Genomic DNA, 27,604 nt, shown 5'->3' with positions numbered 1-27,604 from the left:
GAAGAGCATCATGTACCTGCATGCAGGTTTAAAGCCGAAAAGATACATGTACATAAAGCACACACCCGCATGCCAGACGTGTACATGTATCATAGCTGCTTATATAAACGTGCATTAGCGGCCTGACTCCGGAGCCACAAACGCGATTTGGCTTTGTTAGCCACAAAGTCGGCGCGTGTCAAAAGTTATGAATCCACTGTTTACTTGTATTATTGGAAAACATCCACACTCATGAGCTGTAAAATCCCAATTTCAACCCACATACCGCCAACAACCCTCCCACGGATCCTTGCAGCAAACTGAACTTCGTACAGTACTTAACACATCCCTGGTACCAATGGAGTTTTAACAGACTGCGAGATCGTACAGGATCAACTCTGTCCGCTCCTTTTGATACACTCCCGCAGGCAACGTTTGTTCTGGTTATCCTCGTCGAGATTCTCTCCCACTATTGCCCCTCGTTTTCTGTTGTTACCCCCCAACCCACACCACTATCCAAAAGCTCGAGTAAATAGCAACCGAGTTCAACTTCTTTGGTGCAGGTTACCCCCCCGGAATTCGAGATTCCCATAATCATTCAACGCCTCTCCTCCAATCCAAAAGTTGTTTCTTACATTCCTTCGATCCAATTCAATTCCAGTGCAGTAGTAGCCATCCTTGAAAATGGATAACTACCAGAAACTTGAGAAGATTGGCGAAGGTAAGCCGAACTTTTAACATCTCAATTTTCAAACTCGCTATTTGCTAAATCACACCTGCTTCTAGGCACTTATGGTGTCGTCTATAAAGCCCGAGACTTGGCCCATGGTGGCCGTATCGTCGCATTGAAGAAGATTCGTCTCGAATCTGAGGATGAGGGTGTTCCTAGTACCGCCATCCGAGAGATCTCTCTGCTCAAGGAGATGCGTGACCCCAACATCGTCAGACTGTTTAACATCGTCCATGCCGAGGGCCACAAGCTCTACTTAGTCTTCGAGTTTCTCGACCTCGACCTGAAGAAGTACATGGAGGCGCTTCCCGTCAGCGATGGTGGTCGCGGTAAAGCTCTACCTGAAGGTTCGGGGCCCGAACTGGGACGTCTTGGACTGGGTAGTAGCATGGTTCGCCGATTTATGACCCAGCTTTGCGAAGGAATACGATACTGCCATAGCCACCGAATTCTGCACCGAGATCTCAAGCCGCAGAACTTGCTGATTAACCGTGACGGGAACTTGAAGCTTGCCGATTTTGGTCTGGCCCGCGCTTTTGGAGTGCCCCTTAGAACATACACCCACGAGGTCGTTACGCTCTGGTACCGAGCTCCGGAGATTCTGCTTGGTGGTCGACAGTACTCCACGGGTGTGGACATGTGGTCCGTAGGCTGTATCTTTGCAGAGATGTGCACTAGGAAACCGTTATTCCCCGGAGACTCGGAGATCGACCAGATTTTCAAGACCTTCCGGTAAGCATACCTTTTCGATGCTGTCTATGATTGCTAATTGCTAATTACATTTTTAGCTTGTTGGGCACTCCTACTGAGGAGGTATGGCCCGGAGTTACTTCTTACCCTGACTTCAAAGCTTCGTTCCCTAAATGGATACGTGACCATTCGACGGTCCTGTGCTCGAACCTCGATGACAACGGCCTCGATCTTCTAGAAGCTCTGCTCGTATACGATCCCGCCGGCCGAATTTCTGCTAAGCAAGCCTGCCACCACCCTTACTTCAATGATCTACCTCGCCAGCCGACCCGATATGGAAGTAATGGACACGCTTAAGTTATATTTCGTCTTGTCGAATGAACTAGGCACCTTACGACTCGTCTAAAGCAGAATATGCTTACTTATACGGAGCATCAGTATTGCCTTTCAGGATACGGCGACTCGGGCATTAATCAACGACAACAATACTATGTAACACTATCATCAGATATGTTCTTTATCAGGAATACTCCGTGTCTCCTATGCCTTGAGCGGATCTGTGGAGGAAGTATCCTCTTCCTCGGATTTCCCATGTTTTCGCAACCTATGCAGTCCATGGACGATGACTTTACAGGGCGTTGGGAGGAGGGACTCGGCATTTGAGAGGAGTCAGGAAGGAAAGGGAACTATGCATAAGAATGGCTTCTTTTTCCCCTAGGGGGTTATGGATACGGCGGCATGATGATCATAGGTCCTCGGATCTTCTCGCCGGACCGGAGATGCCCCTTTTTTCATTTTCTTTTGTCTGAACTCTGAATTAGTTGCTCGGCTTCAGAGATGGTGTATTTGCCGTCGCATACCTAGGTAGGATGAAGCAATTAAGATTTGTTACATTCTCCGCTTGATGGGCTTGACGATTCCGTTCTCATGCATACCCTATAAGGGCTTACCCGCAATGTGTAGAAATGTCCTGTAGGCACATATTCTTTATACATGCATCAAAATTAGCTTAGGCGCACATATGTGGGGTTCGAGACCTTAGGTACCTAGGTAGTTACCGACTGCCGGATACCTGGGTCCTGGCCAGGGCACACTGTGAGGTGACGTGAAGCTAAGGTTAGGTACATGTAGGTAGGCACTCAAAGATGTATCCCTTAGCTGAAAAGAGAGATTACGTAAACTTTTAAATTGATCGAAACTCGGGCCGCGTCGCGCGCCACGGATTCTTCGACAACCAACCTTTTACTGAAACTTCTGAGGCACGCGCATTTATTTCTGATTGTTCCCATCTTAGTTTATTTGACGTAAACTTTATGCAGACATGCGAATTACAATCCCAATTATCGAGTCACCATGCGCATCATTAAGCCATCATGGCTGAGCCATAGAGGTATGTATGGGACCTGTATTTGTTGATGAGCTTTCTGGAGATAGAGAAAACAAGGCTGATTATTTCTGAAGGCGAACAGAAAGACTTCGAGGTCTACAGCTGCCACATATCGCCTGATGGAAAGCGACTTGCAACAGCTGGTGGAGGTGCGTTTTTAGCAATGCTTGATCACTATAAGTTATTTGCGCCGATATCTTACCTGCTTTAGATGGTCATGTTCGAGTTTGGTCGACCGAATCTATCTACAATGCCGACGATCCTTCCTACACGAAGCCGAGGCAGCTCTGCCATATGAGCCACCATCTCGGCACTATTCATTCCGTGCGATTCTCACCCAATGGCCGCTACCTCGCATCAGGGGCGGATGACAAGATCATATGTATATACCAGCTTGAGAGTGGTCCACCTACTATCGCGCCTTTCGGAACGAACGAGCCACCACCTGTCGAGAATTGGAAGACTTCAAGGCGACTGATAGGGCATGACAATGATGTCCAAGATCTTGCATGGTCTTACGATGGCTCGATTCTTGTCTCTGTGGGTCTTGATTCCAAGGTCGTCATTTGGTCGGGACACACTTTCGAGAAGCTCAAGGTGCTTGGAAATCATCAAAGCCATGTGAAGGGTATTACTTTCGACCCGGCCAATAAGTTTTTTGCTACTGCTAGCGATGATCGATCTATCAAGATTTTTCGCTTTACTCCTCCCGCCCCTAATGCGACCCAACATGATATGGTTAACAACTTTCAACTCGAGACCACTATTAGCGCCCCCTTCAAATCATCCCCACTCACTACATATTTCAGAAGGTGCTCATGGTCACCTGACGGTAACCATATTGCTGCAGCTAATGCAGTCAACGGTCCCGTAAGTTCGGTCGCTATAATTGAGCGAACTAGATGGGACAGTGAAATCAACCTGATCGGTCACGAAGGTCCTACGGAAGTGTGTATGTTCTCTCCTAGGTTATTTCATACGAAAAAGCCTGTGGAGAATGGAGCGACTAATGGCCATTCTGGGGGAACTTTGGTGACGGTGATAGCATCGGCCGGCCAAGATAAGACACTGAGCGTCTGGAACACGAACACGTCAAGACCTGTGGTGATTTTGCAGGACATGGCATCAAAATCAATATCAGACCTTGCCTGGACCCCTGATGGTCAAATTCTGTTTGCGTCGAGTCTCGACGGCGGCATTGTTGCAGTCAAGTTTGACACCGGAGAATTGGGCTGGGTGGCCAACCTGGAAGAGACGGACAAGGCCCTATCTAAATATGGTGCCTCCCGAAAAGCTATGGGAATAGCGGAAGATGTCGACGGGCTTCAACTTGAAAATCATAGTAAGGAAGGGGAGAGAAAAGGTGCCGAATCGCGAATGGGAGCGCTAATGGGCGACTTTCATCCGCTTCCTAAAGACGCTCCGCCTACAACGAATGGAGTTAAGAGTAGCGCTGCAACACCGAATTTGCCACCGACAAATGGACAGACAGATGTCCAGCCAGAGAAAGAAAAGGCTCCCGTCGTAGAAGAGTCGGCCGATAAAACTGCTGAGCGGGTGAATGAACTGAAATCCCGTGTAACTATTACCAAGGACGGGAAGAAAAGAGTTGCACCAATGCTCATCTCGTCATCTGGGACCGGTCAGTCATCACTTCCCCAGAGCCAGCTGGTGGGATCTAGCTCCTCCAAAGCTGCGCAAAACGATGCGCCACAAACGATACTAGATCTTTCGAAGCCATACGATGGACTGCCAGAGGGCGGTCTAGCGGCTATGCTTCTTGGAAATAAAAGGAAAGCGATTGCGTCGGAGGGCGAAGATGATGATGAACCTCCAAACAAGCGATCGGCTTCTGGACCAAGAAGTATAGTGAGAAATGGAGTAGAAGGTCTTGAACCCGCGACTCTCGAACCGCCCAAACATGGTCTTATACCAACCCCTGAATATCTCCGACCAGCCATCCTCAATCCCTCTATCGCAGTTTCTCAAGTCCGTCTAGCAGTACCTAAAGTTAGGTCACATATTATCCGTCCATTAGAACGGGGTGTCTTGCAGGATGAAAGTAGCGTAGAGGAGGCATCGAAAGTGCCCGAAAATGTCATCTTAGAAGCAAAGAATCCGGTATCGATTCGAGATCCCTCGCACATCACGGCCACGAAGCGTGGTAGTCTACTGTGGCAAGACTACCTTCCACGGGCCATTATCCTTGTAACTGGTAGCAAGAGATTCTGGGCCGCGGCATGTGAAGATGGCAGCTTATATACTTGGACTCCCGCAGGCCGTCGATTGATAAATGCGATGGTGTTGGAATCCCAGCCGGTGATTCTGGAGTGTCGCGATTGGTGGTTGCTTTGTATTACAGCGGTTGGCATATGTCATGTTTGGAATATTAACACACTATCCTCACCCCATCCGCCGGTATCTCTCGCACCTGTATTGGAGATTGCCATCAGCTCGCTCCAGACACATGGTGCCATGCCGGGCCCTGGTGTTACATCTGCACATTTAAACTCCAGCGGTCATATTGTTGTTACCCTTACGAATGGTGATGGATACTTTTATTCCCCAACAATGTACTCCTGGCAACGACTTTCGGAATCATGGTGGGCTGTGGGTAGCCAGTACTGGAACAGCAACGACTCTTCAGTTGGGGCTTTGCAGTCTACTGCAGTTGGCTCTACATCTTCCAAAGACGGACAGAGTGATGGAGCGACTGTTTCAGCTGGCATTATTCCCTACTTGGAACGACACACAACAAACGAGTTCCTGCTGAAGGGGAGAGCATACACCTTACAACGCTTAATCAAGACTTTACTATCGAGGGATGGTTTCGAGACCTTCGAGTCTAGTGTTAGTATTGCTCATTTAGAGAACCGAATTGCTGGTGCCTTACAGTTGGGTTCGAAGGACGAGTTCCGACTATATCTGTTCATGTATGCGAAACGGATCGGAGCAGAAGGGCACCGAGGGAAAGTAGAAGAGCTTCTCAACAGCTTAGTAGGAGGTGTGCTGCAAGATAAAAAGGGGGATAATACAGGAGGCAAGGGATGGTATAGTCAAGATGATGATATTTGCGGGTGGGATCGTAAGGACCTATTGAAAGGCGTTGTGATGATTCTAGGTAAGTTGTGTCGTGGTCGAACTCTTTCTTTTGGTTCAATACTAACTGTCACCCAGGAAAATTCAGGGAACTCCAACGCATTACTGTACAATATGCACGAATCCTCGAGCTCACGCATGAGGATGACATAACTGGCGACGCTATGATGGTTGAAACGTGATGCAGCGTTTCTAGTAAAGGGGGAGTTAGGTGGAAAATAAGGGGTGTTCATTATTGGCTTCTAAGGCCTAGGTACCAACCCTTGTTGTCCTTAACTAATCCGATATCGATTTGTATTATAACTTCAATCTATGACTGAATAAGACTACAGAGTACAGTCTAGATGATTATTCACCTTCTGCAGTGTCTACTTTGATAGCGTCTACTTGGGCGGTATGCGTGACCTAGAATCGGATAACGGACAGGTGACCAGCTTAGTGAATCGACCTCTGACCGGCATCTGACATGGTAGACTAGATTCGTCCCCGTGGTTCCCGTGGTTCCTGTGGTTCCTGTAAACTGCACTGAGGAAGTTACGTCCCATATGGAATAGCGGTGTTTCCCTGACATCCTATGACAGGTACAACTGGTTCTAAGGTTGTTTGTTCCCGGCCAACCAGCAATCAACCATATCCAATCTTAAAATGAAGCAGAGGCGCTACATTTTCTTGAAACTACACTAACCGCCATAACGTCGTCAAAAGCCTTTTGTCAAGTACAAACATTCGCCGTTATCTTCGTTCACTTTTCGTTCACTTTTCACTATTTTGCACTTCGTCCTACTAGGTAACTCTCCTTAAACAACTGTCTTCTAGGACAATTGACTACTACCTACCAAAGCATCTTTGCCTTGATTTCAATCGCGCCTTCGTTTTGCATCCCCCTTATTAGCACTGCCGATTAACCTGTGTCGCGTCGAGGTTAGTCTAGTCCTTTTCTGTGAAGTACACCCTGACGATTATTTAATACCCGGTACTTGTGTTGGTACTTATATTAACTATTACGGACTCGTCAAAGACAGATGGAGTTCCATACTCCCAAAGCATACTCTCGACATGCGGGCGGGGGAGATGCTCATATGTCCCGATCATCTAGGAGCAGAGGCCATGTAGCGTCCTTGTCGTGTTCTTCGATTGACGATGTTACTCCTCTACCTCTAAGTCTCACTCCTCAGCAAAATGAAACAGGTGATGATACTCTGGCTATCGCTCCTGAGAATGCAGTTGAACCAACCCATAGCAAGATCCAAGGGTTCTCTAGTTGGAACTTTCTTCCTCGCCGGGTCAGGTACGTTCCCAGTTATACCAACCAATGTGACCAATCGATTAATACTACTGTATTTCTAAAGGCCTTTCTCCTTTCGCAAGGTTGTCCTCTTCTGCCTAGCGTCCGCTCTCGTAGGCAGTGCTTGGTTGTCTACCTGGGAGCCGGAGAAGTCAATCCATCTAGAAACTCCAGTCATTGACGCTTACGTACCCCCTATGCCGCACCCACCTGCTGGATATACTATGCAAGCAGATACCAGCCATCCAATCCAGTGGCTCCGTAAGAATACCATCCTAGATTTGCAAGATCTACCGACCCAGCAGGTACAGGCATTAATCGAGACACGCCCAAAAGCTGCGTTTATCTCTCTTGTGAGAAACGAGGAGGTCGAAGAGATGGTCGCTAGCATCCTCCAGGTGGAAGCTCGATTCAACAGCCGGGAAACCCACGGATACGATTGGGTCTTCTTCAATAATGAGGAGTTCACTGAAGAGTTTAAGGCAGCCGTGTCTAAGGCTACCAATTCCCAATGCTACTTCGAACGCATCCCTCAAGAGCACTGGAGAATTCCGTCTTGGATCGATATTAACCGGTTTGATATTGGTCGTCAATTCATGGGTGGTATCGGTGTCGGCAAGGCCTGGTTGCAAAGCTACCATCATATGTGTCGTTGGAACGCTGGTATATTCGCCTCAGAGAAGCGTCTTGCCAATTATGACTGGTTTTGGCGAGTTGAGCCTGCTGTAAGTTAGCCTCCTTTCCAATTTGTTTAAGAAAGTCACAGCCATTTGCCCCTGTCGGCGATGCCCCTTTCGATACCTACAGCTAACGAAGGTACTGCAGGTACAGTTCTCCTGTGATATCAATTACGACGTGTTCCGATTTATGCAAGACAACAACATGGCGTATGGATTTAACATGGCCATTCTCGACGATGCCCGATCTTTCCCTTCTCTATGGGAGCGCACCAAAGAATTCATCGATCATAACGAGGAGTTGGTAGATGAAGATGCAGATTTCGACTGGTTACTGCACACAGCTGAAGATCATGATGATGTGATTCGTCCACACACAGGCGTCAAGGAGGGCCTGGGTGATGGGGAGTACAATAATTGCCAGTTTTACTCCAATTTTGAAATTGGTTCTCTGAAATTCTTCCGCAGCAAACAGCATAAGGCGTACTTCGACCATTTGGACAAAGCTGGCGGGTTTTATTATGAACGATTTGGGGATGCTCCTGTTCATACACTCAGTGTTAGCATGTTCTTGCCCAAGAGTCGAATCTGGTACTTTCGTGATATCGGTTATGCGCATGGTCTCTGTGAGCAATGCCCTCCCCATGAACGCCAGTTAGCGCCTGGATTGCAACGAAAGGCACTGCTACCACGAGAGGTAGAACAAGAAGTACCCGAACCAACCAAATATGATACACAAACAATGATGGAGGGTCCATTCGAAAGCTTCGGCAGTAAGCATCAGCGATGGACTACAATGGCACGAGATGTCGAACGTCAAAAGGGAATACCTAGCCTCGCGTGTGGCTGCACCGTGAATGCTATCGACAGCAACAATGCAAAACTCGTGCCTTATGAGTCAAAGCAGCGAAAGCCTTCGGACCCATGCATTCGTAAGTTTCTAGGGGGTAAATGGCTCGTCAAGAAGGACAAGGTATCTGATTTCAATAGTGACACAGGAATTATTGGGAGCAGTGATAGTGTTGAGTACGTTCTGGATGGTCGAGATGGTAACCCCTTTCAGTAGAGGCACTTTCCGCAGAGCTGTACTCAACACGTTCATTATCCTAGGTCCCTTTTGGGCGGCTCTTTGGGTGGATAGCAAACTTAGGGTTTCGTCTGATATGGGTAACCCTCATAAATTGGACCTTGTCGCTCCGCTCAACTTGGAGTAGGCCGAAAGGCGAAGTGACTCCAAAACCCGGGGCTGTAGAGTGACCCCTATTTGCATGAAGCCGATCGATACACGAACGCCAACTTGCTGCCATATTCTTACCCCCGCAGCTCGCATCTAAGTGTTAAGATCTGAAGAAGCTCCGGAGCTATTTCTTCGCCCTAGCCAAGCCACCATTATATTTGCGTTGCATTGCGTTGCGTTGCGTTGTGATCTCGTTGGTCATATCAGAGCCATTCTTGCACTGCTGAGAATATCACTCGATTCGCAGTAGGCTGTCAAGCCCAAGTGAGGACTTACACACTACTGATTTTCTTACAGCATTCCCTTCTTTGTACTAGCAAGGTTCACCAAGGAATATCCGTTCCTCATTTGGTTTTACAATGAGCTGTTTTTTTTTACCGCACCATTCTGTCGCAGGGACAAGGGCTTCAAACTTTGAAAGCCAATTCACCTGATTTCTGGTGCCATATTGACGTTAACTAACCTTTCTTGCGGAAAGTTTGCCCTAACGTCAGAGTCACACATTCAGTCCATTGCGTTGTGTTATTAAAACTTGCTCAACATGGCAGGTCAGATACCTAGGTAGTTAGGTAATAAATGACTCTTAAATCAGACCACAACTTTGAGTTATGAAATGATACCTGAAGCTACTGCAGTTGTGAAACGTTGGTGCTGTAGTTGACAATAGCCGTAGTAAGTCATGTTAGCCTACTTATTTTGAAGGAGGTAACTATAGCAGAATGAAGCTGTGTGTCTTGAAGTTTTCTAATTTTCTAAAAATCTCCTTTTTATAATAACTGTTAACTAGTAAGTAAAGGACTCCGCAACTAGTTTAACTGTTCTTCCTAAAGCGAGTTTGCTAACAATTTCACGAGTTTCGTCCATCATGCTTGGAGGACCAGACACCACGACTACAAAGTCGCCATGCTGGCTCTCTAGAATAGACCGAAGATTTAAACGCCGACCCACAGCAACCTCTGTATTAAAATTGTATATTAAAGGCTTCATCGAGTCAACAAGTGCTTGGGTGCGGGAGCCCCAGTACAGATATACGTTGCCGAGGTGGGCACGCATGTAAGGGAGAACAGACGTGACACCAACACCACCTGCGATGCACACTAGGGTTGGATAATCCGAGAGATCCTCCTGAGTGCCATAGGTGCCCTCAATCAAAACTGGAAGCTGGGTTTTATAACGTAGAGCCTTAGTCCCACCATCTAGGATCCGGAGATAGAATACCATACCCGTCTCGATGGTGTGATCAAAACTCCGGACTGCCATCTGCGTTGATATTTTAGGACCAATTTCCACATCCCTATCCCGTGAGATGTTCTTTTCATTGGAGTACGTATCACTCTGAAGAATGACCGAGCTTGCGATACTAAAAGGGTGGTTCTCCCAGAAGCGCCAGTTTAAAAAGTAGAGATAAACATAGCCTGTCCCGACAACACCCTTGACTTCAATCTTCATATAATCATTGTCAATAACAGTAATGTTTGCAGTACGAACTCCGTTGCGAAGCGTGCGCAGCAAGCGAATCAGCCTGTCGAACCCCCAAACCGCAAACACGACATACAGCCAAGTTTCGTAACCCCACTGGTGTTGATACCGGAAGATGATGTGGTACCACGAGCCTAGGAATATAAGGATTGAGGCCACAATATGGATTCCAAGGAACAGCTCATAGCTGCGCTGACGCAATAGGGGAATGGAAAGGGGTAGGAGGAGTGAAGCCGCGATTGTCGCGATGCAACCCCACCACCAATATGGCAAAACCTGATCAGTCGCAAGTCTATCTTCCTGGATCCAGTCGCGGAGAAATATAAGGGAGTGCAAGATAGCTTCGAGAACGGCGATGCGTGCTACCCACCGATGAAGGAGGACAAAGGTTGAATGCTGCCAGTTGGTCAACCATAGAAGTATGTTATTTCGCGACGAATAGAGGACCAGGAGCGCGAAATTGGCGAATGATAGGACTCCCAGTCGATTCGCCAAATCGCCCATGATTTCATCTGGCCCATCGTTCCACCAGTAGTGGAATCCATCTGGATGTGTGTCATATTTGAATGCGGATAGAAATATGTTAAGAAGGATCAGGTACCCTATGAAAAGTGCCTGGCCTCGTGTTGGCGGGTCACCAATAACAGCAGCAACAGGTGAGCCACGCCAAGGTCGAAGAAGCGAAGGATATATAAAATGACCGTTGAGCGCACTCGCCCATCGTTTCGAGAAGGGAAGAAAGCGCAATAACGAGAAACCGATGGGGATGATAACACCAGATAAAAGGATAACTAGGCCAAAGCGTTCATGTTGGATCTCCACGTTCTGGTTAACATCTATAGAGACATATTGAGAATGGTAAAGCGTCTCATTAACGATACTTGTCTCGTTCAATATCTGTCCGCTTGAGCAAGTGATGTTCGGCTGGGATGGGATTAACGCGAGCGCCGCGCCGTACGAGAGGGACGGCGGTGGATCTGATTGTAAGTTCCCAACCACGTATGACTGCCACCACTTTTCGATCTTCCAGACAAGCTCGCCGTCGCACTTTTGATGAATGCACCAGGCTACCGATGTGAGGAACGGCTCGGACTCGGCGCGGCAGGTCGGCGACGGCATCGCGCTCACATTCAGAGGCAGAACCGTTCCATCCCTGCTGCTTCCCATGTTCATTCCATTCATACCATCCATACCGGAGTCACTAAATGAGCCCTCGTCGGTGCACACTAGCGGATTGGACCCAAAGGAATACTGACAGGCGTATGCGCAGACGGGGATATACATCTCAATGCCGTAGCCGATCAGGCCATATCCAGGACGACCGGCATCACGTCCGGCACTCGCTAGAGATGCCAGCAACGACACCAACACCAGAAATAGATGCATTATAGATACTCCGAGCAAAGCAGTGCTATGTAGGTAGGATATGATAATTACCGTGTTACCCCTAGGATCCAACAGAAGACAAAGCCTTCCTAAAAAGCATTTGTACAACACGATCTGATGCGGGCTGATGCGGGCCAAGGTCATGTTTATAGTATGGTGGCTTGCGAGACATCTCACCGTTGATTCACCGTACGACGCTTTTGGCACGACTTGTCGGTGGCATGCGGCTAGATCGCAATGCTGGTCTGTTATAGGCTCGAAACTACCGCATATCTTCTCAGCAGGGGTTGCGGCTCGTCCAGGATGAATATAACAGTTGGGCCGATTACAAATCCGAGGTATACTATTTGTTCTATATCATTTGGAACCCCATGATGCTTTTGGAGGTAAAATGAGCCTATTTAATTAAAGGTGGGTTGATGTTGGATATTCTGGAAGTTTGAATCGTCGCAATGAAGAGCCAGGCTTGACTCGGTACGAACCTCATCCACACTCTAGCAAAAGGCTTCGCTGCGAGGATTCTACTATAGTATATAGTATAAGCCCTATATGGAAAGCTTAATGTGATTAGTATATTCGTCTTGGAGATATCGACGTAGTATGTACCTCTGGCCTTTGGATTACCAGATTATGTCCAATAACCTTAGTTTTCTTCGTATCTCTAAGTATTAGCTTAATATTCTCAAGACAAACATACCAGGAAATCGGTGTATTTAGTTAATAGGTCATTTAAACGTGTTGGAAACTGTCCTAAGATGACAACGTTCTATATCAACAACCAGTAAAAGCTCATACGTAGTACAGGCAGCTTTGCTAGATCTTCTGATCTCGCCGCTACTATACATGTTGGGCCCCGCTGCTCCCGCGAGACACATTTTTATCTCCTGGGTTGGTAGTAAGATGCCACATTCTTACCGCCCTTCGCAATTTTACGAATCAGGGCGTAATTCTTCAAGCCCTGAAAAACGCCTTGTTATCCACCTGACCTTGCAATGTCTTCGCTTGTAAGCTTAGGTAGTAAAGCGATGAAGCTTTTAATATAGATGATGAAATGATATGTATATACCTCTTGGTACCTTAGACGGAATATTTTATTAAAGAGTCCAGCGCTAAAGTCAAACTTGAACGCGCGACACAATCGGATCTGCCGATCGGCGTATGGGCCCACATAACCGCCCGGGGGGTTCCGCACCGGCCGCGCCCCATACTATATAAGCTTCCGTCTTCCGTTATATAGTGGGGCCGGTCAACCATTTTCTTTAACATGAAGCTGCTGAGCACAATCACGCGAAGGCAACCTTTAAGGCGCAATTATCCTTGGAAGTCTCTCGAAGGTCGGAACTGGTTATTGAGAAAGCGGTGGATAACGGGTCGCAAAGGTTGCATAAGATACCTACCTTTCGCGGATGATTCGGATGATTCAGATGGCGCCGTCCCACTTGAGCGGGTCGTAGGAGATATTTCGCTAGGAGTAATAATGATAGGATATCCAGAGATAGAAGAAACCTCCCAGCCCGAATCTGGAACTTCCGTTTCTTGGCCCAGGTTTACTTGATAATTAGGCCCATCTGATAAGATAATAGTATCCCAAATGTGCTTCGAAAGAATTCTGTCCTCTAGACGGCCGTTGCAAATAGCACTAGCAAGAATATCAAAAGGTACCTATGATAAAATATGCTTTAGTTTAGTTTCTGTGGTGTATCTAGAGGGTAAACCCATTAAAACATCGAAGAATTAAGCTGACATACTCTATTAGGCGACTTGGAAGGTTTGGAGTTAACACTGGTCATTAACTCATCGGGTGAATGATTCTTCGGTCCGACAAGTCCTAGCAAAGGCGGCTGTGCCGGCATTTCAATCGCCACGGAAGCTTGTTTGTTGGATAGTTCGTATTTACAGAAATCTCAGATCAGGTGTTCTGGGCGGGGAAGTTGTGACACGGAGCGAGAACAAGTGCGCAACTGATGGGGAAGAAGAAGGAATATAGTAGGGTAAGGGTGAATGGTAGATGATAGACAAGAAACTAGCAAGAAGACTAGCAAATCCAAGCTTTATAATTTGGCTTGTGTCAGTACCTTCCAGCATTCTTCCAACATTCTCATGGAAGATGGGGGCTGCGAAAGCAACGGCGATGCTTTGGCCTCTCGGGCCAACACATCGCTACTGACGTGCTTAGAAGGCCAAAACATTTCCAATACACACATGAAGAATCACATATTATAGGATAACACCTAAACGAGCCATTGATTTGCATTTGGGAGTGAGGGTGAACTATAAATGTATTGGTGGAAGACTGAAAGCTATCGCGGGTCGCAGCTTGGCCGCAGACTTCAGACCGGGGTCTTGATTAAAGGGGCGTTATGCACGCTTTATGCAACTTCGATGATCTCCAAAATTGAAGATTCTTTAATGAGTTTATAGACAGTGATCGGGGTTACCAGATGGGTTTCCCCACCATGTTGGGAATGGATGAGCCGTTCCGCTGGCGCCGAAGACTGCGAAAGACAGAATAAAAATCACCAGCTGGGATCCTCCATCTAATGCCGCCCCGATAAGATAATTATACTTGTTGTAGATCCTCGGTAATCGACGTCTTAGCCAGAGTTGCGAAAAGACTCCAACCGCTATAGAAGACCAAATCCACGACGTATTTCCGTAGTAGTTAATACCACTATAGGCGACAATCAGGGCCGTGTTAATAGGCCATTCCTTCAAACGGGGAATCACTTTAATCAAGCCCCAATGGAAGACTGGTATGGCGAGGCCAATAACGATGCCAAGGGGAACAATAAGATAGCGTCCTGCCACTCCGTACATCTGCTTCGCCAGGGCCCACGTTACTGCTTGTGAGTTGAGACTTTGTACAATCGATCCGCTCCAGATGTTGTTACCTTGGGGATCAAGGAGGATTTCCCGTTGACTATTAACGATGACAGTCATGACGGCGTAGTTCAATCCTGCCCCAAGGAGAGTGCCGTAGATTTGGGTGGCGAACATGACGCGATGAGGCACCTTCGTGTATTGTCCAACCTTGAGCCAGTTTGCAAGGTTTACGGCCAGAAGAATAACTTGATGCGACCACGATGCGAAAAATAGGTTGGCCAACGGCAGGTTCGGGTGCACAGCACCGGCGACCATTTTAGAGATCTGGTTGGTTGCCACTCCACTTCCGTATAACCCGTAGAGGATACAGGAGAAGGGCGCGATGAAAGATCCCAGAAGGAGAGATATAATGTATCCCCATACAGGAAGTGTGGTCTCGCCTATAATGTTCACAGCTAAGCCGGCGAAAAAGCAGAGAGCAAAAAGCACCAGGTACCACCATTGCGGTACTTCCTTGTATCTCAGCATCGCTTGGTAATGCGGATCGGGTTGAGTTCTATTACGTGCCTGTTTCCACGCGAGAATCATGTCTTTGCCGAAGAATATAATGACGTGAGTTATCAATGCTCCTATTGCGATGTTTTGGGTAAAATACCCCCAAACGGTGCTTGATGTTAGGTATGGCAAACCAACCTCCTTCAATTTGTTTTCATCAATGACACCTCGTTCGTTCAAAATTGAGGTTGGATGAAATACAGTACCGTTTGCTGAAAAGAGAGATGTCGACATGAATGGAAAACTCTTGGCGTTCCATGTATTACTGTAGTACAGCCCAAGCAAGGCGGAATATAAGATGACATAGCCGATCCAAGAATTTAGCTGCTGCTTGATTGGTAGTGACAGGTATTGACTTTGGATGTACTGCCAGTCCAGAGAGAAATTCAGAAGTCCAAGCCCCTCGTTGGAAGAGGCTCCTCCAAAGATGGTGGAGAAGATGGTACGGGTCCTTTCTGGAGCGCCCAATGATGCTAGGCAGAAGATAGAGATACCACTGAACCATGGTATTATATACGCCGGAAATATTTCCCAGACGGCAGCAAATGCAAGAGCCCAGCCAAACTTGATAAGACGACCCCGGTTGGCCAGCCGATCAAAATGGAGATTCTGGAAGAGGACTACCTGTGGCAGCGTCAACCAGTATACCATCTCTGCGGGGTAGACTATGAGTGGCCGTAAAAGACCGGCTACTACAAATCCACAAAGTGAGATGGAGAAGGTAGCGAGGACTGCAGTGGAAGCAGAGACGGATCGATCATAGAATAATCGTTCTATGGCGTAAACTTCCACGCCAGACAGTCCATTGTTGCCAGAAGAGGCGATGAGCGACGCTACCACATGCTCTTTGATCCCGAATGGTTGTCCAGAATTGATGAATCTGAGTGTTTTCTGCACCCACTTTGCCTTGAACCGTTCTGGGCGTGGAGTTGAGAGAGCCCATGCTTCTCCAAAAATAAACACCAACACTATCGAGTATGAGCGCAAAGAAGGTAAGAAGGCATACTAAAAGAACTAAAAGAGTGGACGTACGCTGTATGAATACGGCTGAAACTTGTACCTGGAACGGCTTGAATATATAAAGCATAGTAATTACGCTTTTTTATATATTAGTTCATCATACACTAAAATGCTTTTATATAACTGAAAATCCAATCTTTACCTTGAAAGGGCCGTGAATACGGATCCCAAGATTATGGAGCGGAATGTCAACGCAGGGTCGCCATCATCGCGAACTGATATTAGGAATTTTGATACATCGAACCCTGATCAAGTATGTTAACCACAGGAGCCAGAAAAGGGGACCATAAGCATTACCATTTCGAATAACAGGATGCCCTTTTACATATTCGGCATCATTATCATGATGAGAATCTTCGGCGCTGTCTTTACTTGCTTCGTGCTGCAAGGTTAGGGTTGATTTGTCGCCATTAGGTGCGACGAGTGCTTCCGTCACCGTCGCTTTCTTGTGTACTTTAGCCGTGCTAGGGACATCTTCCAAGACAGATGTTGTTTCGATAAAGCCCGACATCTTCTAGAAAGCCTAGGTCAAATCAAATGGCTAGCCGAAAAGCTTCGCCTAATGCCACCTCGATGCATGCGCATGAAGACAGAGTATAGTATAATAGAGGAAGAAAACAAAAAGCTTGACCTGTTATATCTTACGTTATATCCTAACATTGTTTACCTCGCGCACGTTTAACGGCGGCAGATGATATTTACTTGATGGTGTGATGCTGAATCGGAATGGCGCCCAATAGCATCCTTACTTGGTGCTGGGATTAACACATCACCTGCCTATTGGGGAAAATTCCTCAGATAGGAGGTTTTGCAAGTGGACCAGAAACACGCGGGCGGGTTGGGGTACTTTTAACATTCATACTTTGGTTAAGAGTTTGGCTAATATGGCATCAATATCCCGAGTGATGTCGTGACCGAATTGTACGTTCTAGATAAAGCTGTATAGGTATCAAGGGTCCCTTATCCCGCCATTGTTCGTAAAGACTTTGCTATCTTCTACGAGAGATAGGAAGACATCAATTGATTCGCCAGTTTATATACGGTGGCATATTAGTGCGCAACCGACAAAACAAAAAAGCGGATGAAAATTCGTCCGATTGGCTGGCGTAAGCGCTATAATTATAGCGCACTTACCCATTAAGCTCCCTATAAATACAGGGAATTACAGTGGTGCATTCGCTAGAATTATAGTGCTTGAAAAAAGTCTCCGAGGTTATGTAATATTCGGGCCACCCTTCCCACTAAAATCTAGATTTGGCCAATCAGATTAAAGGATTTAATTGTCAATCCAATTTTCAATTGCCTTATACATTACACATTCAGATAACTTTACAAAAACAACAATTCAGACATTATAATTGGTATGATTTTATAGCCGTAATTGATGCGAAAATAATGGACCAAATTGCATGTTTATGCGATATGTATTGAGTATTATATTGCTATTAAAGTATCTGGAGTCTGGTTGGAATGACTTTATCGAGGTGCTTAAAGGGTATCACGTGCTTGCCTTTCCAGACAAGCGCTATTTGATTCTACTTTAACACAACAGCCAAAAGGCCGATTCAAATGCAACTTAAATCATTATTTTCGCATCAATTACGGCTATAAAATGATACCAATTATAATGTCTGAATTGTTGTTTTTGTAAAGTTATTTGAATGTGTTGTGTGTTGTGTGTTGTGTGTTGTGTGTTGTATGTATAAAGCAATTGAAGATTAAATTGACAATGGAATCTTTTAATTTAATTGGTTGATGTTGAAGTTAAATGTCAGCCAATTAAAATCCTCGATTTACAAGCCTTATAATTATAGCGTATTGCTCACTGTAATGCCCTGTATTTATAGGGTGCTTAATGGGTAAGTGCGCTATAATTATAGCGCTTACGCCAGCCAATCGGACGAATTTTCATCCGCTTTTTTGTTTTGTCGGTTGCGCACTAATGGTGCACCGTAGTTTATAACGTTAAAAACTAGCGTCGCTGAGGGGGAAAAAAAGGGAGAAAAATAAAACCGCATTCCGGGCTGTAAACGGCGTGGTTTTCCCCGGCCGTTCGTTCCGTAGGTTATTGCCAAGACGGATAACCCGAAAGTGTACGCGAGGAAAACGGACCGGTAGCGTTATCTTAGACAACTTTTTCGCAGTGCACCAGATCCGATACTGAATAGTCCCAGGTAAGGGGTTCAAATGCTTTGCGCGGAGGCTCGCTCGGCCATACTATTGTTCGTATAACGCCTCAATAATTACGCCAGACGGATGAGGGGTCGAACAGTGCGTGGTAAGCCAACGCAGGTACTTTCGGTGGGCCCAACTGGTGGTAAGGGTGCGAGATTATAACGAGCACTAGGAATATATAAGCGTGATAAATTATAATTTGTAGGAAACCCAGTTTATAGTATTATATAAATACTACGGTCTGTTATACATAGGTGCCTAATTTATCTAGGTCTTCTTGATAATCCTATGTTAGTACCTCCGTCAGGAGTAGAATATGAATGGGCTTGGTTGGTAGGTGTAGAAACTCCGCGACAGCTACGATAATAACTTCCGACATTGACATTAAGTAAAACTCTTCATTCTGTAATAGATACCTAGATAGGTATTCATTGAGGGCTGTTCCGCTCATATCCCACCCCATAGTCAATCAGTAACTGGATAATGGCTCGGTCCCGCTCGTTCTCCCACAAAAGCGCCAACCTTCGGAAGGGTATATCATGACCCCTAATGTCAACGCCCGAAGCTAGCAATGCGCCGACGACGCGTACCTGCCGCTTTCTTGCTGCCTTTATCAATAGCCTCTTGCCAACGAAAGCCCAAGGTTCATCTCTAGCACCACGGCTTAAAAGTAGCTGAGCCATAGTCTCATATCCCCTTTCTATTGCTAAAGCTAACGGGCTGTTGGGATACCCCTCAACGTTGATATTGACTCCCTTGTGTAGCAGTAACCGTACAATATCTTCATATCCTTGGATAGCTGCACAAAGGAGTGGACTTAAGAAGGATTTTCGACCTTCAACGTTAGCTCCTTTCTCAAGTAGCATTTGCACAAGTCTCGCATTTCCCATGATAACCGCGTCTTGCAGTGGACTTGTGTATCCTTCATTACCTTCTACATTAGCACCACTTTGGAATAGGAGCTGGATGATCTCTTTATGTCCTTTTAGAACCGCGTCTTGCAATGGGCTTCGGTACTCTTTGTTGCCATCAATATCAGCACCCTTCTTAATGAATAGCTGGACGAGTTTCATATCTTCTTGGGCGACGGCTTCTTGTAGTAGGCTTCTATCTCGATTAGTGCCTTCAACTTTGAGCCCCCTCCAGAGTAATGATTGAATGAAGTATTTATATCCCACTTTGGCCCCAGGTATAAATTTCTTTTTCTCGGGGCCATAATTTTCCAAGAGCCTAAGAGCAAATCCATTATGCGACTCTAGTGCGAGTTGGATTAATTCAAAATCGGAATTAAGTCTTTCTGGAGATAAACTTTCCTCTTCTTTCTGTGTATACACCTCCTTAACTGATAAACTCGATGGTACGGTTTTTGTATGCTGCTCGAGCAATTCCCAGAATGCTTCAAAGCTTTGGGTTGCAAGCGCAGCAAATATCGGGGTACCGTATTCGCTCTGTTCAATATCGAAACAGGACTGCCGAATATCTTGAGTTCGGATGAGGCGTGCCAAATTACGGCTCGCTAATATGTACAAAAGGCTCACATCCGACGCATACCAGCGGACGTTGGGCCATTCGTCCATAGGTTTAGAGCCCTCGATCACGTTGTTGTATTCAATCCATGCCCTAAATGGAAATCCTGATATAAATTCCGATTGTGAGAGTCCGCACTTATTAGCCTCGTCGGCATGATACAGGATATTCTCGATAGAGTAACCAAGAAATGGAAACTTTGTAGCGGTATCGTAACAGCGGCCATAATATAAATGGCTCAGCATTGGTTTTCCAGTTTCCATGTTAATGATACGATTCATTCTATTCCACATACGTGGGATACGTGTCGCGATAAACCAGCCACTGAAATAGTTTAAAGGGTTGGTGGTCAAGTCCCACATTGGAATAGGGTCATCTGAGTCAAGCAAAAATATGTCGCGTAGGTAAGCAAAGCAGCACTGCTTTAACTCTTCATGGCCATACCCATGAAGGTTCGACCCAAGCTCAGGCCAAACCTTTTGTAGCCCATTTTCTTTGAGGAGGAAATCGCGAACGGATTCGTGAATAAACTGAACGGTTGTTGATGACCCCGAAACTTCAGCCAACCCTTTCGAATTATCGATGATATAATTTTCCATATCTTCGACGGAAACAATATTTTCCGAGTGGAACATGGCCAAGTCCTCTGGTTCAATGCCTAACATGATGGCAAAATATAGCTCCTCGAGTCGTAGTGGACGTGCTGCGAAAAGTATCCATTGGATGCAGACACGAAGCCCATCCTCGTTGTCATTGTCGCGTGTTAATATGTCGTGGAATAGGTTGTGGAGGTCGCTGGGGATTTGTTCTAGTCGCCTTTTAAGAGTATGTTTGCGCCCGCGGTCATATTCTTTGTTTAAGATACTCACAACGAGAACTACCCACATGAAAACCCCAGACGCCTTTTCCTGGACCTCGGTACGGATTTGATTTGCAAGAATATCCTGTCCGATACGTAACTCAAATTTCAGGTATTGGGTTATATCTTGATTATGCTCTTGCCGGCCCTCAATTACTAGAGTAAGTCCCTTTGTGACCGTTATATGGGGGTAATGCCTACTTGCGAAGCAGATATGCAAGTGTGTCCCAGACGAAGCTATTTTCTGGCTAATATTGTGTAGGAAGTACAGCATATCCCGGATCTGCCGTTCCTCACATTCATCCAATGCGTCAATGAAGCAAATTATGGATGTTTCATCCATAGCGAGAATTAAATCTTCAAATAGAGACCTTAGTAGCTCAATGTTCCACGGGCGTGATGGGTCAATGGCGTCTAAGACACGCTGAAGATCTGGTTTTAATTCGAGTATCTGTATAATAAGCGATCGGTAAAGGCCATCCGTAGACTTCTCTAGCTCCTCTCCTCTTGCATTAAAGAAGAAAGAGATGACTATCTTCCCCTGATCACTTAGCGGTTGGTACGCATGCGATATCGTGAACTTCATCAAGGTTGACTTTCCTGCACCGGGCTTGCCTTTGATCCAGAGGAAGCCACTATGGTCGTCAAACTTGCTTGTATCAAGCCAGTCTATGTATTGTGAAGTTTCTAAAAACCATTTACAGGTTTTTATATGTGCCCCTTTAATGGTTCTCTGGCGCTTGTCGATTTGAATGAACTTGAGCGATGTAATCACCTTAGTCCGGCGTTCGATAGTCTCTTTTTTCACTTGGTCTTGGATATGAGTATGTGAATGTAATTGGATGTTATTACCGCGAAGTCGTAGTACTAGTATTGAGATTAGTTTATGATAATATTCCATTTGGTGATTGAGTAATACCTACTGTTGAAGTCCCGACCATTATGAAAGCTCCCGTTCACCACCTGTACACCTTCTCCGGAATGCTGAGTGAACCCCCGGTTTCCTCCTTCGAATCGTTATGTAGGTTCAAAAGAGCCAGCATTAGCATGATGCCCATCGTGGGAACTATTAGGCATTTTGTGATCCTTCTCATTTGTTAGCCTTTGAATTGCCTAGCCACAATTCAATGTGTCGTGATATGCGCGAGCCGTTGACTATGTTCCCCGACCTGTTTAGCCAGTGCTAGGCATTTGTGCAAACTAATAAATATTCTCCGAATTTGGCTGCTCTAAAAACTAAAACAGCGCTGGCGTTGGCAAAAGCGAGGCTGTGCTGCTTATGCCAATTTTATTTCTAGCCTGACAATAAGGACTAATAATTATACTAACAACAACTACCGTAAATGGATGAAAATATATATCATAATATTCGTGAGAAAATATTGTATCCATTTATTACTTTTTCTTATTTTTTATGATTCTTTTTACGTGGCTATTTCAAGTATAATATCTGGTATCATGCCTGGAGGGGAATACCAAGCGCATTTAATTTTCGCTACTGACTGCCTGACTGAGTAGCGACTTCGCCCCAGCAGGCTGTAAGGCATTTTATGATCAAAATTGCGGCGAATGGAGAATCATACCGCTGAGCGGCGCTTAAGCACTGCATGTTGGTGCATATAGGGTTGCATTGCAGGGGATGAAGTTACGAATGAGGAGATTCTCTGTGTCAGAATTCTCATTTTGTGGTCCCATAACAGCCAGCCTGCAGCAAGGAAGAGGCAGGCTGGCAACAACCAACAATGCCTCGTAGACTTGATGAATTATATAAGAAAGGTAAGTCCCTCTAATAACGATATACTAGGCATTCGTAATAGTATTCTCTCTTTACTAAGTTTTTCAACCGTTTGAACCTTTTACTGCATCGACGACTGAGCAATGGGGGATTTACGACCCGAAAACTATTGTATCATATGGATCGCACCATTAGAAATCGAGGCAAAAGCCGCTTTGTATATGCTAGATAATAGGCATGTCGGCGGATTTCCAATGGCCCGCGGCGACGATTACGTATTCCAAGCCGGCGACATGTGCGGACATAATGTTGTAATTGCGACTCTTCCGCCTGGTCAGGAGTATGGGACGGGATCAGCCGCTGCCCTTGCCAGTCAGGCAAAGAAGTTTTTCCCCAACTTCTGGTTTGGTCTTCTAGTAGGCGTGGTAAGTCTAAACATTATTTGAAATGCCCACTTCTGTTATTCTCTGAGTTGGAGTTTTCTATATCTGTATCTCTTCAGCTCCTGGCGCAAATTTACTAACCCGGTCGTCGGTAGGCTGCTGGTATTCCTGATCTCAAACAAGACCCTAAACGAGACATTAGATTAGGTGATGTTCTTGTCAGCATCCCAGATATGGACCGTCCGGGAGCTGTGGCATACGACTTGGGTAGAGATAAGGGGGGCGATACGCCTCAGCTTCTACGGAATGGTCATATTCTTGCTCAGACCGAGTCAGTTGTAAGGTCCGCTATTGGCAGTATCAAACTTAATTCACCGGATGAGGCCAGACTGTTTCTTCCATTTTACGAAAATATGAAGGACAAGAGGCATGCGAACGGGAACTTTATTGATCCTGGGCAAGATCGCGACAATTTCTATCAAGTAGGAGACAACGGTATCGAGCATATAGTAGAAAGACCAAAGCGGCCTGCTTCAGAACGCACCAGAGTGTGGTATGGTCCAATAGGGTCAGGAGAGAAACTCATGAGGAGTGCTTCGAAGCGAGATATGTTGAGAGATAAGTATGGCATTATTGGCCTAGAGATGGAAGCAGCAGGCGTTATGAATCGACTTAATGTCGGCGTCATCAGGGGCACATGCGACTACGCAGATGAACACAAGAACAAGGACTGGCAACCATATGCCGCGGCCATTGCGGCGGCATATGCCAAAGCACTCTTGTTTCAAATTCCACCAAGCCAGGCGCCGAATCGTCCGGTGCCACCAGGACGTGGTTAGTGTCATACATGGCCATTATACTCACTCGATTACTTCGTTACAATTTAACAAGTTTTGTTACTAACCCTAGTATGCAGACCAACATGGTGCCCCTGCGAATAATGGGCGAGGTCATGATGTAGCCGAAGATGTATCTGAGAGGGAAGTAATTATCTTCAGGGGTCGGGGCAACCAGAATATAGGCTCTGGAAGCATTTCAATTGGTGGAGGGCAGCACATTTCTTGATTTTTGAGATAGGGGAATTGTATTTTCCCTGGCCTGGGGCTGAAGATGTTTCCTTAATCTTTTCCTTAACTGTATGAGAGTAAGGGCTTGGAGGATAATCAACAAGAACGATACGGTGACGCCTATCTCTCGATAGTGAGTGTGTTATTCATAGCTTTTCCCTAGGCTACTATACATACATAATAGACAAGCTGCTGCTTCTAGACCTTCATAGAATATTAGTGGGAGTAGTAGTAGCTAAGGCTTCGGACTCCCGAGCTAGGTAAAACACGGCGCAATTTAGAGACGTTGACGTCGTTCCCAAATCATCAAGCTCTTAGCGTCCGGAGTGAATACGCCCCTGTTACTATATCTCGGCGTCACGAAGCTCCGATTACATCACATTTCATCAACGAATTATAAAACTATAAAATAAACAAAGCTACTCTCTATTAGAAACCACGAAAGTTGAATAACTGAAGTTTCATCAAGTAATAATCTTCTCAATATGACTATTACAGTCGGAATCGCCGGTATAACCGGCAAGTTCGCCCGCGAACTCGCGTCAATACTTCTCAAATACCCCGATATCAAGATTAAGGGGTACTGTCGTGACCCTTCTAAAGTTCCAGAGCCATTATCTTCCAAGGTTGAGCTTTCGAAGGGGGATGCCTTCGACACGTCCGCTGTCCGTTCCTTCGTCGCCGGGTGCGATGTGGTTGTGTGCTGCTACCTCGGCGACGGCAAGTTGATGGCGGACGGGCAGAAAGCGCTCGTCGACGCCTGCGCTGCCGAGGGCGTCCCGCGCTATGTAGCTTCGGATTGGACGTTGGATTATACTAAGCTTAAGCTAGGAGATCTCTTCCCCAAGGATCCGATGATCCATGTCAAGGCGTATCTAGATGCCCAAGACAAGGTCAAGGGCGTACATATCTTGGTCGGCATGTTCATGGAGGTCTTCTTTAACCCGGTATTCGGTACCTGGGATGCTGATTCTGCAACTCTCAAGTATTGGGGCACGGGTAACGAGATATGGGAAGCTACTACGTACCGGAATGCGGCTGAGTATACCGCAGCGGTTTGCGCAGATAAGAACGCCGTCGGGATTAAAAAATGTAAGTCATCAGCGAATAAACAGACCGATGTGAATAATAGCTAACAGGTTTCCTCTCGTAGTTGTCGGCGGGCGGGCAACAATCCGCGAGATCGCTGAATCCTTCGAGAAAGTCTACGGGGTAAAGCCTAAGCTCGAGAACCACGGCTCATTGGATGATCTGTTCAGGCATATGCATAGCCTGAGAGAGAAAGACCCTCAAAATGTCTTCTCCTATATGTTTTTGTGAGTATTTGATACTTCTCTGCACGTACTTGCAATCAAAGCTGATGTAATATAGATTTTATCAGTACTATATGACCAACGGACAGGCGCATCTGGGTCCCGAGTGCGACAACGATCAATATCCTCAAGTCAAGCCCGTAAATTGGGAGGACTATCTGAGATCGGTTCCGAAGGACCAATTATTGAGTGCTCACTCAAATGTCGGGAAAAGTACTTAAGGAGACGATGAGACGAGTCCATAACTAACTGGGATACATATTCATCCCTTAATATATGTTGAAAGCAATGAACGCTGTCGTCTATTTCGTGATATGTTGGTGTATTTCGCACATAAATAAATGCCTATCTAAGTACCTCGTAGGGAGGTAGGTAATCATTCTCATTAAGAGGCTTGGGTAGGAATGTAGGTATTAGCTATCTCGTTCGTAGCTCTTTGAGTATAATGAGGTTATTTTCCTATCAGTATCAGACGTAACCCTTGATGAACGTTATACATAGAGTGAAAGTCAGCATAGATAGAATTGAACTATTCACGCCTGCCTTTTACCCTCTTACGAGGGCGCTGCGCGCCTCTTATATACCTCCCAATCCTAGTAGATCTACATACCCCTGAATCTACCCCTAACCCACTTATACCTTGACAATCAGGCACTCGTATCATGGCAATTATATCTCTCCCCCAAATCCGACCGTTGGTATTTGGTACATCTTCCACGCGAAGGGAAAACTTAGTCTTTAGTAAATCATACAGTATAAAAGCTTCATATACCTCTGACCTGGTTAACTAGCCACCAATTTTCATATATGAGAGGAACCCTGGCTTGTATACACAGCATTATTGATATTTACAACAGTCCCATAACCATTTCTTTTCGCAAACAGAAACTATACTATTACACACCCACACTTTTACATTACATTACATGGAAAGGTCCCAGCCTATTGGCGAGTCTTGAATTTGCTCTCCGTTTCCAGCCATGTCCCAAAGTCCTTAAGATCAGGGTGCATATTCCTCAGCGCTGCGATATCAGCTCCATAACCAACGTCGCGGAACCATCTAAACATATACCCGAGTTCCTTCGTCATCCACATAATGATAGCGGCAATAAAATGATACGTAGTGGGCAGATCGTTACCAGTCTTCTGCTTGAAAATCGTGGCAAACTGATCGTACGTTAGCTCATCCCCCGCCAGACTCAATTTCTTTCCCTTCCACTCCTCCGGGTTTCTAAACGCTTCGGCGGCAAAGAAGCCGATGTCGCTTGTCGCGACTAACTGAAGCTTCTGGTCCTTCTTAAGGGTAATCTTCCAGCTCGTGGTGAAAACTTTACCGAAGAAGTTCGGGGTCAGATTCTCGAAGAAGGCAACGGGTCGGAGGATTGTCCAATCCATCTCTCCGTCCTTGGTCTTCTCCAAAAGATATTTCTCGATGTTGTACTTGCTGATGAAGTGTGGAATGTTGGTTGGGTCATTATCTGACTTGTCTCCACCGCGGTCGACTGACGAATACACCATATGCTTGACACCATTCTTGAGCGAAGCATCGATTAAAGCCTTGCCTTGAATTTCTTCCTTTCGAAAGTTTGCCCCGCCGCCCATAGCTGCCTATACCAGTATTAGCATACCTATTGACACATTTCCAGATTACAACTTCTCAACAACTTACCTGTACACTAAAGACTCCCCATATCGGTGTATTGGTTATCTCCTTAGCTTTGCTGAAGATGTTTTCGGCTGCGTCCATATCACCCGTCACCAATTTGATCTTGGACGACTTCTGCGCCAGCCGTTGAGCAGATGCTGATTGAGCATTTCGAGTAAGGGCGAGGATCTCAAGATCAGCATCGGCTTTTAGTAACGCGTTCACGACAGCGCCGCCTTGCTTGCCTGTGGCTCCAGTGATGAGAACTGCTCGCGACATGATGGTAATAATGGGTAAAGTACCTAAGGTAACTACCAAATAGGTATTGCAGAATACGAATGATGAAGAGTTAAAATAAGGTATCTAAAAGCCATTGTGGGCAGTATTTTATCTTTAAACAACAGCGGCCTAAATTTGACGTCAATATGATTCTAAGCTTGAGTAATTCACGGGACGACGAAGCAATGATGGTTGATCTCGGGGTTCTACGGCACCGGCCGAGACCCCATGACCGGAGCCCACAGCGACCGATTAAAGACACACCCGGGTGCTC

General features: G+C 46.0%; 9 protein-coding genes across 9 annotated transcripts; 5 read left to right on the top strand and 4 right to left on the bottom strand.

The window, feature by feature from the left end:
* Positions 1 to 663: 663 nt before the first annotated feature.
* Positions 664 to 2,142, top strand: F4817DRAFT_364055 (Pkinase-domain-containing protein; the record flags this gene model as incomplete). The annotated part of the gene is made up of 3 exons (XM_049306707.1): positions 664 to 700; positions 766 to 1,441; positions 1,498 to 2,142. 3 exons carry the CDS (start codon positions 664 to 666, stop codon positions 1,754 to 1,756), a joined length of 972 nt encoding a protein of 323 aa, XP_049160712.1. The 3' UTR covers positions 1,757 to 2,142.
* Positions 2,143 to 2,627: 485 nt separating this feature from the next.
* F4817DRAFT_332451 (Hira-domain-containing protein) lies at positions 2,628 to 6,352 on the top strand. The gene is made up of 4 exons (XM_049302651.1): positions 2,628 to 2,789; positions 2,861 to 2,935; positions 2,998 to 5,907; positions 5,964 to 6,352. The coding sequence occupies exons 1-4, from the start codon at positions 2,753 to 2,755 to the stop codon at positions 6,065 to 6,067; spliced, it is 3,126 nt and encodes a 1,041-aa protein (XP_049160711.1). The 5' UTR covers positions 2,628 to 2,752; the 3' UTR covers positions 6,068 to 6,352.
* Positions 6,353 to 7,547: 1,195 nt separating this feature from the next.
* F4817DRAFT_357669 (glycosyltransferase family 15 protein) lies at positions 7,548 to 8,913 on the top strand (the record flags this gene model as incomplete). Its single annotated transcript, XM_049305944.1, has 2 exons — positions 7,548 to 7,895; positions 7,996 to 8,913. 2 exons carry the CDS (start codon positions 7,548 to 7,550, stop codon positions 8,911 to 8,913), a joined length of 1,266 nt encoding a protein of 421 aa, XP_049160710.1.
* Positions 8,914 to 9,712: 799 nt separating this feature from the next.
* On the bottom strand, positions 9,713 to 12,131 carry F4817DRAFT_332446 (ferric reductase like transmembrane component-domain-containing protein). Its single transcript, XM_049302650.1, has one exon. It carries the CDS (start codon positions 12,091 to 12,093, stop codon positions 9,868 to 9,870), a length of 2,226 nt encoding a protein of 741 aa, XP_049160709.1. The 5' UTR covers positions 12,094 to 12,131; the 3' UTR covers positions 9,713 to 9,867.
* Positions 12,132 to 14,283: 2,152 nt separating this feature from the next.
* F4817DRAFT_49082 (putative OPT peptide transporter Mtd1) lies at positions 14,284 to 17,047 on the bottom strand. Its single transcript, XM_049307548.1, has 4 exons — positions 16,645 to 17,047; positions 16,490 to 16,592; positions 16,360 to 16,424; positions 14,284 to 16,295 (listed from the first exon to the last, which is right to left on the bottom strand). The coding sequence occupies exons 1-4, from the start codon at positions 16,856 to 16,858 to the stop codon at positions 14,365 to 14,367; spliced, it is 2,313 nt and encodes a 770-aa protein (XP_049160708.1). The 5' UTR covers positions 16,859 to 17,047; the 3' UTR covers positions 14,284 to 14,364.
* Positions 17,048 to 18,765: 1,718 nt separating this feature from the next.
* F4817DRAFT_49074 (nacht and ankyrin domain-containing protein) lies at positions 18,766 to 22,341 on the bottom strand. Its single transcript, XM_049307547.1, has 2 exons — positions 21,828 to 22,341; positions 18,766 to 21,775 (listed from the first exon to the last, which is right to left on the bottom strand). The coding sequence occupies exons 1-2, from the start codon at positions 21,847 to 21,849 to the stop codon at positions 18,951 to 18,953; spliced, it is 2,847 nt and encodes a 948-aa protein (XP_049160707.1). The 5' UTR covers positions 21,850 to 22,341; the 3' UTR covers positions 18,766 to 18,950.
* A 257-nt stretch (positions 22,342 to 22,598) lies between these two features.
* F4817DRAFT_332439 (purine and uridine phosphorylase) lies at positions 22,599 to 24,376 on the top strand. Its single transcript, XM_049302649.1, has 3 exons — positions 22,599 to 23,068; positions 23,182 to 23,860; positions 23,943 to 24,376. The coding sequence occupies exons 1-3, from the start codon at positions 22,787 to 22,789 to the stop codon at positions 24,089 to 24,091; spliced, it is 1,110 nt and encodes a 369-aa protein (XP_049160706.1). The 5' UTR covers positions 22,599 to 22,786; the 3' UTR covers positions 24,092 to 24,376.
* A 156-nt stretch (positions 24,377 to 24,532) lies between these two features.
* On the top strand, positions 24,533 to 25,639 carry F4817DRAFT_332438 (nmrA-like family protein). Its single transcript, XM_049302648.1, has 3 exons — positions 24,533 to 25,185; positions 25,247 to 25,409; positions 25,465 to 25,639. Exons 1-3 carry the CDS (start codon positions 24,579 to 24,581, stop codon positions 25,625 to 25,627), a joined length of 933 nt encoding a protein of 310 aa, XP_049160705.1. The 5' UTR covers positions 24,533 to 24,578; the 3' UTR covers positions 25,628 to 25,639.
* A 570-nt stretch (positions 25,640 to 26,209) lies between these two features.
* Positions 26,210 to 27,330, bottom strand: F4817DRAFT_364042 (nucleoside-diphosphate-sugar epimerase family protein; the record flags this gene model as incomplete). Its single annotated transcript, XM_049306706.1, has 2 exons — positions 26,210 to 27,014; positions 27,076 to 27,330. The coding sequence occupies 2 exons, from the start codon at positions 27,328 to 27,330 to the stop codon at positions 26,349 to 26,351; spliced, it is 921 nt and encodes a 306-aa protein (XP_049160704.1). The 3' UTR covers positions 26,210 to 26,348.
* Between the last annotated feature and the right edge of the window lie 274 nt (positions 27,331 to 27,604).

Source organism: Daldinia loculata (genome assembly GCF_022478755.1).
Source record: "Daldinia loculata strain CBS 113971 unplaced genomic scaffold F4817scaffold_14, whole genome shotgun sequence".
NCBI classification, from domain to species: Eukaryota; Fungi; Ascomycota; class Sordariomycetes; order Xylariales; family Hypoxylaceae; genus Daldinia; species Daldinia loculata.
Note: the sequence above shows the minus strand (reverse complement) of the source record. Positions and strands in the feature narration are given on the sequence as shown.